Genomic DNA, 12,619 nt, shown 5'->3' on the forward strand with positions numbered 1-12,619 from the left:
GGAAATATTTTAGTACAAAAAGTGTTTACACACCTGCATTATTGCTGCTTGAATAACTTATTATGAAATTCAACTTGATGTTACTATTAGTTGCTGCATATCTAGTGTGATTCTTCTGCTTTGTGTATATAAATAAATAATTTTAATATAACTTATGGGTGTAAGTGTTCACTTGAATACTTGTGTTTACTGATTTCATTGTACTGCTCTACAGCTCACAGTACCCCTTCTAAGATAAGGCTGGCTGCTCAGCCATTCTACCGACTTGTGTAGTACTGGCCTACGTTATAAGTTGGGTCACGAATTCCAAGCAGATAAGCCTGGTAAAGACCACCACCAGTCTTACCCAACACCTTTAACTTTATGGTGACAAAGTCAATAAGGAACTCCTGGTTATAATGTAAATAAGAGTGTCACCCAAGTTACAGGGGGGCTGAAGATAAGGAGACCTTTAGGTAACTGTGGAGGACCCCACCATGGGTGGTCCAGACCCATTTGCACGGAACATGGCCCTTTTATGGAAGATTTTGCACATCTTATTAAACAATTTAGAATTCAGTATTAGTCGTGCAAGGGAACCCGGAAAGAAGTACTGCAGGCAGACCCCCCCCAAGATCAAAACCAGCAAAGTGATTGAGATCCAAGGTCCCAAATGTTGTGAAAAAAGCTGCCAGACACTGAAGAAACAGCTCAGAGTTCGAGGGTGCAACAGTGAGTTTGAAGGTTATTTTTCTGAATGATGCAGTTATGATTTATTTATACAAGGACTGCACACAAATCTTCTATGCAAAGAAAGATGAAACCAGTGATGCAGGATAGGTCAGCAGGCCCGCAGAACGTGACTGTGGGGAACTATTTGCTCTTTGGCACCTTTACTTCCATCGACGTAAAAGGGAATCCTTTTTACTGATTATTTACAATGTCCTGACATTTTAAAGGGAAGTAAAGGCTTCAACTTCACTTCTATTCTTCTCATTTGTATGAGGAAACGGACTAGTCCTTCTGACTGTCAGTACAATTTTTGTATTTTGGCAATTGCACACAACTCCTCACAGTACAGTGCAATGTGGATACTTAATATCTTCATAACATTTAATCTTTTGGGTTTTTGGTCACTTTTTGTATGTGCCTAAGACAAGCCGGTGGCAGTAGTAACATTTTTACAGTTTTTACTTTATTTTTACTCGTGCCCTTTCATGTTTATCGCAAATGGCTACTAAAAGGTGGCAAACACCCTAGGATGGCTGTGCCGCAATGTTTTTCTCTTGTTTTGTGGCCATATTGTAGTTTGGCCTTCTTCCTGCAATCACAGGTCAGGAAATCCCATAGGTCATGAACCTGCCTGGGAAAGCTGCTGCGTTTGCAGGCTAGTGAGCCTGAGGCTCTGGGACTGTCTGGTTCCAGTCCATATACCTTGGTGCCTACGTCTGCTGCTGGGCAGATGCAATACCAGTAGTTGTCCCTGAATGGACATCTTCTGGCTGTTGAATGTGGCAGATCCTTAAAACTGGTGGGCTTGGACTTTCTTTCTTGGATAAGATGACGACTCCTGCCGACATTCTTCACATCTACGTGGGAGCCAAGAATCCTAGCAGCCCGCTGATGAACTCTGGGCAACTTCTGCCTGTTCGGAAAGATTTCTCCTTTAGCAACTTTCCCTCCATATTCTATGGACCCCCAAACTTTTTGTTTTTGAACCTGTCGTGACATTTTAAAGGGAAGTGAAGCCTTTAGATTCACTCCCCTGGCCTGCTACTTATTTTGTTATGGGGACACTGATCAGTCCTTCCAACTATCAGCACTGGAAACTACGTTTCCGTTTTGTCTTTTTACCTTTTAAAGTAACCTTTTAACAGTGCATTCAGCATTTTACAATGCAGTGGGGATACTTTTGTATCACCCTAGTATTTTTACACTTGGTATTTCCAGTTACTTTTATATGCGCCGAAAGACAAGCTTGTGGCATCTCCACCCTTTAAAAGTTTGTGAAAAACTTAGATTTCTTTTATGACCTATTGGCTTGGTTAACCACCTGTTACTAAAGTCCTCCAGAAGATAGAAAAGCATTTGACTTACTTGTAAACTCCTTTCACAACCTTTGGACCATTCTTTACATCCTCAGGAACCATCCTCTCTCTTCTTCCCAACTGCTAAAACTCTTTGGGGACTTTGGGTAAGAGGCCCAATCAATTTATGGTTGGACTTTAAAAGATATGGTTGTAGTCCCTGTGGACTGTCAGTGCTTAACTAATTACTAACCTCCCATTTCAGGTAATGTGACAGTGAACTGAATATTCTGCACTTTGATTGAATATATGTTCTGGGATATCATTGGGGGTCTCCCTTGCTACCCCGTGGGGCTCCTTTGCTACTCCTTTTTTACAAACCGAAGCTCCTGGGTTGTGGCCAGCACAGTATGGCTCTTTGTTCCTGGAGTGACTGACATTCTTGTTCAGGCCTCTTAAAAAAACAAAAAGAAAAAAAAAAGGCTGGGGGTTTCACAAACATAACAGTAACCTGAAATAAGAAAATAGGAATAGTAAATAATTTGTCTTTCAATTCTAGGCAATTGCTGGACTCATTAAATGTTTATTTTAGGCACACTTCAAGGGTTGAGTCACTGAGTTAGTCTGTTCTTAAACACCTGAAATTCACAATGCAGGCAAAAACTTCCAAAAAGCATTTAGATTAGAATAAGTATACATTTCGGACTATGTATTTTGATTTTATGCGGTTGCAGTTATAGCATGTTTTTTCTGCCGTTGTCTGTGTCACGATCTGTGGGATGTTCTAACCCACTAGTCTATGCACTGCAACATCACTGTGTGCTGTGTTCATCAAAACAGAACGGCCGCCAAAAAGATCGATTCGCTAAAAATCTTTAAGTGCGCAGGAAAACCTGAAAAATAGACTGCCAATCCTTTTTGCCTATGTCAGTGGTAACACAGGAGACCACTGCAAAAACCTATCATTGGGCCGCCCACAGAGTAAAAGGAAACTACTTGAAAAAGCAGCGCTGCATTACAAGGGAAACACAGAACTGCTTTAAAATCAGTTATTTCCCTTGGCTGTGGAAAGTGCAAAATTATGGTTCCCAAACATCAGAAATGATCCAACATCCTTGTTGGGTATTAAACATCACCTTATTTAAAGAATCCACCTAAGCACAATGTCAGCAGAAGCACATTTCATCATAAGAAAATCCACATTCAAAGGTGCTTGCATGGGAAAAATATGTCAGAAATGGGCGTAGTACAGCCGCTCGGCTGTGTCAGAAGCTGGCATTTACTGAACCTGTCATTTAAACTTGTACATTAAAATCAAAGTGTGGAAAAGAAGAGACTTCCCATCAAAAGCAATATAGGTTGATATAATTCCATCTCTATGTTTTAAAAAGGCTGGAATTAAGAGATTTGTGGCTATATTTGTTAAAAATGTATATTGTATTTTAGAAAAAGACTATTTTAAACATTGTTTTAAAAGTGAGTTAAAGCCAGCCACACTGAGCTTCAAAGACATTCCACAGCTTCTCTCAAACAAAGGAATCTTCCCCCCTTCTCTCTGCTGAGGAACTGGCAGGGAGCTGTGAAAGGAGGCAGGAGGACGACTTCGGCCTGTTGCTCCGACAGGAGACAAAAGACTGCCTTGACTGAAAGGAAATGCAAATTTGGGCGTCAAATGGAACTAGCTGTTGGCAGGAAGAGGCTCAGGTTGCTCTTGGCTCAGCCAAACCTTGGAGGCGGGGCTAGACTGAATTGTGTATCTGGAACTGAAGAAAATATAGTTTTGAGAAAAAGACTCATAGAAAACTGCCAAACTGGTAAAAATCTGGAATTTATAGGTTGTTAAAATGAAAATGTGGCTCACGAGTAGAAACTACTCTGGAATTTGTGCGATATTCAGAGACCGAAACACTAAAAATGTTGATATTGTAGCAATTGTGATAATGCTAGGAATATGAAAATTGTGCCCAGGTGTTACGCGCATGTATGTGGAAAAATGTGTACAGATCTGACACTGGGTAAACAACCAAAAGCGTGAAAAACTGTCATTTGTAAACCGAGACCCTTAAGAAGATGGGACTTGGACAGACACGTGCCTTATTTAATTTGGGGTGTAAATATGTATTATTAGCAAGTTGGTGATATTGTAAACATGATTTATATGAAAAATATATTTTCTGTGTAGAAACAAAGAGGAGGTCTTTCCCTGGACCATAAACACAGAATCATCATGACACATTAAGACACTCTGTTTCCTTCTCAAATCAGGAGAGAGGGAATACTTTGACCAATCAGTTTCCTAGAGGGTGTGCTTAGTATAATCAGTCTACCCACACCTTTGGGAAATCCATAAATAGGGACTCTTGAGGATCTAGGCAGACAAATTCACTCATCAACTGATTTACTGGCAAAACGCTCTGCAGGAGAATCCAGATCAAGGCTCCAGAACTCTGAAAGCAGAAGGCCAAATCCAAAGCTGAACCCTTCTCAGCTGGCCTTTAAAATCTTGCAACCTGATTTTAAGCCCAAACTTCCAAGGGGCACAAAAATCGAACAGCCGGGCTGTGCTGTTTTTCTGCTTCTTGGCAAGAACTCTTGCTAGAACCCAGAGATCCAAACCAGTAGAGCAGAGCTGTAACTCAGAACCAACCCGTCGGATCCAGTCCAAGAGGCCGTTCAGAGACAGAGTGCCGTGCTGAGAGCAGAACTAGGTACCCTGAATCCTGTCCGGTGGCAAGCAGATTCCAGTCCAAAACCCTTTGACCAGATCCTGACGGGCCTATTCCAAAACCATAGTTGAGAGTATTTAGCATAGAAGTGTCCATAGCCAATATCTTATCCTTAAGTAATCCCATCTAATTAATTCCATTATATCCAGAACTGTACTGTAGAACCTCTTGTCTGTCCTGAATCGTTCTCTCATCCATATAGTCCTGTGATAATTGTAGTGATAAATCATCTTTGCGCTAATATATAGTTGCTGAAGAAAGGCAAGTGTCGCAGCGGGCAAAGATCAGACAGAGGCGCCTCTGGACTGGTGGCTGTACCGTTGGTATCTCGCATCTTCATAGACCCTAAGTGTAAAGCCAATCCTTGTTTGTAATCTTCAAAAGCGCATCTTTCATTTGAAATCTTGACTCTCTTTGAGAAAAATCGACCTTTACTATAACCTTCATAACTTCTGAACCACACATGCTAGGAACGAAATTTAAGTATCAAATTGAAGCTACCATCCTCAGCTTTCAAACAAATCCAAAACCGCATTCTCCTTCTAGTTTAACCGCAATCGCGCTAAATGCGCGCGGAAAAGTTTGCCACGATTCTGCATTTGGCTCAATTCCATCCCATGTAAAACAGTTTTTCTTTGCATTCAACCTCTGAATTCAGTTTCCAACCTGCTAGTTATCCCTTCATCATTGCTAGTGTTTACCTGAAGCTATACAAAGCGGCTCCCACCAGTTCTGAATCCAATTTAGAGAATTAAATCCATTTGTAGCATTTTTGCCATTCATTTAAAATCACTCTCAAAAGCAAATGGACCTGTTTTAAAATCATTCCTGTTTCTCTAAGCTTGCTGGGGGGAATTGGTATTGAAACTGCATTTGTAGAGTGTTTATTCCTGAAACCTATTTTCTCTCCTTCCATCTCCATATTGCATATTAGGGGGGATTGGGTAGTATCAGGGGGAAAGAGTGATTACATTGCATTTGATTGAATTCATATCACATTTTATTTCTGTGCTGCATTAATTTCCTATAATTGCATTTCAATGAACCAACACAAAGTTTATTGTATACTACATTATTCTTCTCATCCATACAAGAGATTTTTGATTGTAATATCACCCAACGCTGATCATTGTATAAATATTAATAGTGTGATATCTAGATATTGTTCAAATTCATAAAAGTGTGATATCTATATTTTCAATTCATCAAATAAATCTTAACTTTGCAAAACAACCTACTTCTTGGTTCAGTGAGACCGGGGGGAGGGGGATTCAAAGAGAGGGGCGTGATATAAGGGTACATCATTCAGAAATAAAAACTTAAGACATAAAAATATATAATTAAGGGTTCCAGCTGGGCTTCTCACGCCAGGCATTGACTTAGGTGGAGTGCTGGGTTGAAACCACTTACAGATCATCACAAGACATTCTATCTCGGTGTCCTTGGTCAATTGACAAAATCCTTGTGCCAAAAACCTTGTGTACAGTGTAGACATGTTTGACCATTGCACATAGTGACCCTTGATTTCATTGTGCCACAATTAATGCTTTATTGTAATGGCTATCGCCCAGTTGCTTAACGGCCAGGTGCGCCCTATAAATAAATAATACAATCTCCCTGGCATGCTGTTCAGGAGGTTTGTTTGCATGTATAGGTAATGAGAGCCCAGAGTACGGGATGCTGTGCGAGTGCGCTGCATTCCCTGCGCTACTCTAAATTATTTAATACACAGTTATGAACCCATTCAATGGTATGTATTTTGCCAACCTCTGAAACTTGAAAAGTAGATCCACGCAAGCTTGACATGTGGCCAAATTTGCAGCAGACCTGCCAATGAACTGGCCTGCTGTTCACAGCTATCAGTTTAAGGGTATCCACTACAGAGTGTAATATGCTTTCTGATGTTGAGAACATTCAGGCATGTAATTGCTAATTTTACTGTAGCCGGTAAGATAGCTCAGTGGGATGAGCGCTCACTGAAGTGATGTGTGTGCGTGATCTGCAGGTTGCAGATGTGTTATACTTTGTGGGAATAAGACATACGCAGACTACAGATCAGAGTATCAGTCAACTTTTATTAACCATGAAAATGGGAAAAAAATGAATATGAAGAAGCCAGAAAAAGGATACTGTAGCTTGGGAGGATCTCCAGACTGAAGGACTACGGTAGCTTCTTAAAAATATGAGTCCTGAGGGTTGGTTTCAGCTGTACTAACTCCAAAACAGGTCTTCATGTGACTTCACAGCCAGGAAAGAAGTTTATTCTTATGCGAGCATACTATGGAAGCACTCCACTTGTAGATTTCAGAATGTTCTGCTTGGGGTCATATCTGTTCAAAGTCTTTTAGAACTACATGTGAATTTCTCGAATTAACTTTTTCCCGGGACTCGGGAGGAAATTACTTCTCACTGAGTCAACATACACTGCAGAATGGCTCGAATGGCTCTCTCCCAGTTTAATCCGAGTTTTCGTCCATTACAATAGCCAGCCTCACATACACGCTTCACTGAGGGCTGCGCGTCCCTGCATCCTTTCGTTTTACCGCAGTAGCTCGCTGAGCGGCCACAAAGCTTACTCAGCTGATGAGCCCTGCCTTCCTCGAGAGAGAGACGATCAGCTGTGTATGCCCCTCCCGTCGCTCCGTACCTTCTGACAAGTGTACGCTTGTCAACCGATAGGGCGGAAAGGATCTGCTGTGGCGGTCCGCCCCTTCGACTCTTCTTCGATCCACAACAGATGACAGCAGTCGTACGTTGTGAAGACAGCTGGGCAGTCCAGCCCCCTCCGCCTTTTCGATCCGTGGTCTCCCTGCAGCTCAGGTTACTCGGCTGTATCACAACACATATAACAAAGTACTCTCCGCCGCTATTTCAACTTGTCCAATTAAATAACCTTCTAAATCAAGCGCAACGGCGCATTTAACTTCGGTTTGTTTATCTTACGATGCATCTTAATACGCCCAGCAGTAACAGACAACGTCCTTCTCTTCGTCCGGCGTTTCCTAGCAACGAAAAAACAGCCAACCTTAATGAAGGAAAGCACCTTAACCCTTTCTTCTTTTGCCATTATCCGGGTCAGCCAAATCAATAAGGCCCGGAAGTGATCATTAACCCTTTGGGATAGCCTTGAAACTAGACCCCATTACAAGGTGTAAATCCCAGCAAGGCCAACTCAGGCTTTTATCCTTCCGAGGCTGATAAATGAGTACCAACAGAGATTGGGTGATATTATATGTACATTTGTTCTATATAAAGCGCTTTATAACAACAGATCATTATCATTTGGCCTGGGACGTCTGTTTGCATTCACAGTAATTTGGTAATATGGGCCTGTACACACTGATTAACGATACATATGGTGATCCATTCTTGTTTGAAATGTATATCATATTACAGTGACATCGTAATCCTATTTTTCAGTGTACTATGTAATGCCAGTTCCTGTTTCGTCAAGGGGTGAAGGGTGGTGTGCCAACGCTTCCTGTGATGCCACATCTGGGTGGGGTCAAATGACATCACTTCCTGTGATATCGTTAGGGGTCGTGTGATGCCACTTCCGCTACCTCTGCCATTTTTGTGAAATGACGTCCCTGTATACGTTTCATATTATTAACACTGATATTATTACCTGTTCCAAGTAATTTTCCTATTGTGTTTTTGAGCCTACAACAAATATAATAGTTTGTATAACTTATTGTCGAAGTATAATCTGTGATTCACTGTGCAGACTCATTGATAAACCCTGACACCACTCACCTCTCCTGGGATTTAGCCTTAGCCACTCTCCATGCTACCTTGATTGGTTTGGCTAAACTCCCAGAAGTTTGTCCCTGTTCATTATAACTAGGGTGGCCTCCTAAACTCTATCCTCCAGGCCAGGGTTTGGAAATCCATTCCGACAGACACCCTTTATCCTCCACATTTGGCCACACACACAGCCCAGGAAAGGGCTTTTCAAATATGGCAATTACATGCCCGAGAAGGCAGGAATAAGGCCAAGGCACAAAGTGTCCAGGGGACAGGCAAGAATCCAGCCTTTTTTAGCAGCCATTTTTGAGTTCTGGCATAGTGCAGAAAAACGCAGGAGAGAAACGTTTTTTTAAAAAACAATACAAAAATATCCGCTGCAACCAACCCATCCAGGACATGTATCTGAAGCACCAACGTTGCAAAAGAAATGATTATAGGGACATGAAGCACCCCAACCGCACTTCACAGTAAGGTCATGAGAGTAGTTTTAACAATACAAGAAATAAACTAAGGGAGACAGGGTCTCCCAGTACTGATCATTCTGGGGACTGATCAATCTGAAATTAAAAAGTGAGCAAAAACAAGAGAAGCAAAGTGGGGGGGGATTTACTTACCTCCACAAAATCATGTTAAGATGCAGACAACAGAAAATAAATAATACGTCCCATTGAAGTCTATCAGAGGAAAGCAGCAAAAAGAAAATGGTTCCTAACAGCTACCACTAACAAAACCTAGAAAAACGCAGGCGCAATGCCTTTTTAATATCAGAAGCTTACTAAAACCACCACCCAAAGAATCTAGTAAAAACCTCCGACAAGGACCACAGACGTTCAGAGGAGGAGAGATAGTCAAGACTGGAACATTCACATTCATGCGGCCCCTTTCAACAATTAAGTCTAGAAGATATTGTGTTCGTAAATTGCATCTTACTAAGTTCAGCTAGTGATACTAGTGAATTAAAACCATACCTTTAAAACAAAGATATCCTTCTGCACTCTAACATGTTGATCCCTTTTTTGGTGTGTGGTGATTGCTTTACGAACAATGTGATCTAAGTAGAGGCTATAGGGCTTAAGACCTCTTTTCTTCATCTCGTGGAATCGTTTTAAGCAGTTCAATGCTGCACTAGCTCGCCTAAAGAAAACACACACAAAAGACAATATTAGCAGCTAACATGAGCACATTCATACTACTGTAATCACAGCAAGATAAGATAGAAAACATTACTTACTCTGTAAAAGTCATCCTTGGGATTGTATTTGTTTAGCAACCAGATGCTATGCATACTCCACCCATTGAGTGGGTGCTCTGGTGTATTATATGTTCTTTTTTACCTCAAAAGAAAATATTAGGTGTTCCTTTCCAACTATTACTATACTACATGTAAAAGGTACCCATAATTCTCCTCACTTTGAGGCTGCACGTTTGCTTTCTGTGATGCGCAAACATTGTATTGCAGTGTTTAGGTACATTCATTTATGAAAATCTTGTTTCAATTTTATTATGCTGTTAATCTGTGGACAGAAAGGATGGGCACATATGAATCTAAACAGATCCAGTCTCCTGAATGATTATTACTGGGTATTACTTGTGAAACTGTTTATAGTCAAACATGCTATGCATAGACAAGTGAAGAGTGCATTATTGTAGGCAGTGGGTGTTAGAAACCAGGTGGTGTCTCACCCGCTGGTCCTCAGGGATCCGTCGTGCAGGTGGCCAGGCCACAGTCCTCGCTTTTGGAACCAGTACCTGGGGGTGGACCAGTGCGGGAGGATCACCTGGATTAGGGGTCCTCAGGGAGTGGATGTGGGACACCAGATGGTGAGACATGGTATCCCCTTCCCAATAAAACCCTTTCCCCATCCTATCAGGTAGGATAGGAACACGTTACTTACCCGGAACTGTTGTTCTCCAGCATGGGTTTGGCATGGATTTACATGCTCATGAATATCCCCGTTATCAGGCTGGGAATCCTCGGTAAAGAATCTGTTTCACTTTCACTTCTGAACTGTCTTTCTCCTAAGAACCAATCACTGGTCTCTGGGTCATACTGCTCCCAGCCAATGAATGCACTCTACCTAAGCCCCTCCTCTGGCAGCCATCTTCAGATTTGTTGGCACGTAAAGTGGCAGTAGGACCAAGAGAAGAGCCATAGAGGCGTAGGCAGGAGGGTTTGCATGTGAATCCATGCCAGACCCATGCTGTGGAACAACAGTTACAGGTAAGTAACTTCTTCCTTCTCCAGCATGGGGTTTGGCATGGATTCACATGCTCATGAATAAAGAATACATAGCAGTACACACATGCACAACCATGGGAGGTGGCAAGGCTCAACATTAAGCATCTCTTACCTCGGAGGGCGCTATTGTGCACGCGGAGAGGTGTAGGCTCTCCAGACATCCTGGGCTGTGTCGCCGATAAAAGTGCCTGAAGAAGCCGGTTCCACATACTACTCGCCAGAAGTGTTCCGCCAGGTCCAGAGAATACTCATACGAAGTTTGAGCACGATCCCCTGCACTAATCTGGCGATGTACACTGAAGAGGTCACCTCGGGAGCAGCGGGAGATGCCTCGCTGCACAAGTCGCAGAGCGGGAGGAGCCCAGCGGAGGAACTAATCCAGGGCTGCACGGCCTGGCTGCGAGGCCTGCCAGCGCACGAAGGGTTGCGAGCACTCTGGTCCCCGTTGAGTGCCTGCTGACCCCCAAACATGCAACCATCTCGGCAGGGGTGGCGGAGGAGCGGGGGGCCGAGAACCCACGAAGCAGGCGGTAAGGGGGAGAGGGATCTACACGTGCCGAAAGAACCAGTGGCGGTCCAACCTCCCAGACCCGGCCTCCACCCCCTGGCAGGCCGCCCCTCCCCTGCCGCACTGAGAACACTGGCAGAGGGGGATTGCGAGGGCAGGAAACTCGGCTCTCCGTCATGGGCGCACTCTTCACCAGGCCTGCGCCCGACAGTAATTGAGGAACTGCAACCCCATTGATCAAAAGGCCCCTTCGCCCGCGGCTAATATTTTGGGCCCCCACCGGCTGCGGGATCGGACGCCCCCCTTGGGACACACGGCACAACGCCACTGCGCCCACAGCGGCCGGATATCCCCATATACATGGACCTGTTCTGTTTGCCCCAGTGATAAGACATTGAGACCAGACACAGACTGCCACCGGTCCACACCAGGGGGGAAGCCCGCTGGGAAACGCTTCTGGAACAGATCACTCCAGTACCTGCCGACCTGGACTAAACCATTGGGACACAGGCCTCCACCCCTCTCGGCTGCCCCAATGTAAAGCAGCTATAGTAAGGGGCGCAAAGGAACACCTACAGGACAACCAGCAAATACAGTGTACAAAAGGAGCATTACGGCATACCCCACCTCGACCCAAGGTAGGGAGCCTTCCTCAAATAGCGGGGTGAACATATCCAACGCTAACCTGAGAAACCCCCCCGACACTAAGCCACACAGGTGGGGGTAATTACATTTTCAGGACAGACCACAGAGCGCAAGGAAAAGCACACTGTGGCAGAACTCACAACCGCTCTGATCACTAGATACTAGCACATCATGCCACCATCCAACCTGCCATCCAAGACTCGGCGATGCCTGGCCCGAAAGTGTACAGGACATACACAAACCCCAAATCTCCATGAGACCTACAAACCATCTATTCACTGGACACAATATAACGTGGGCAGCTGTAAGCTGTTGGGGAAACAACGGACAGAGGCGGTGGACAGCCCTACAAACTATATAGCGAAACTCCTACAGACAATTGCAGTGTCCGGATATGATCCACCTCTACCACACGCTACGAGAACCACTGTGAACACCACAGCCCTGCTGCAACACAACGACCTAATCCGAAGTGAAAACCGACAGACGGCGGAGAATCTTCTGCGCAATCTTCTGGGAGATCCCGGATGGTCATCCATGTTCATTGTGGAGCGTGCGCACAGATCCCTTGCACCAAAACCCAAGCCCGGAGCATACCCAAGGCCCATCATAGCACGCTTGATGAATTATAGGGACAGAGACTTAGTGCTGAAAACCGCCAGAGAAAACAAGAACTGAGATGGGAAGCCAATACTATACGCATTTTCCCAGACTTCACGATGGCAGTGCAACAAGAAAAAAGTCT

The 12,619-nt window shown here is 43.8% G+C and overlaps 1 protein-coding gene across 2 annotated transcripts in view; it reads right to left on the bottom strand.

Moving 5' to 3' along the window:
- Positions 1 to 12,619, bottom strand: part of RICTOR (RPTOR independent companion of MTOR complex 2) — a 1,615,046-nt gene that overhangs the window by 940,351 nt on the left and 662,076 nt on the right. For both annotated transcript variants that reach the window (XM_069627164.1, XM_069627163.1), the window contains exon 17: positions 9,451 to 9,616. In XM_069627164.1, coding sequence (XP_069483265.1) covers positions 9,451 to 9,616 — 166 coding nt within the window. The remainder of the gene's footprint in view (positions 1 to 9,450; positions 9,617 to 12,619) is intronic.

Source organism: Ambystoma mexicanum, chromosome 6p (genome assembly GCF_040938575.1).
Source record: "Ambystoma mexicanum isolate Mex_15411 chromosome 6p, UKY_AmexF1_1, whole genome shotgun sequence".
In the NCBI taxonomy this organism is placed as follows: Eukaryota; Metazoa; Chordata; class Amphibia; order Caudata; family Ambystomatidae; genus Ambystoma; species Ambystoma mexicanum.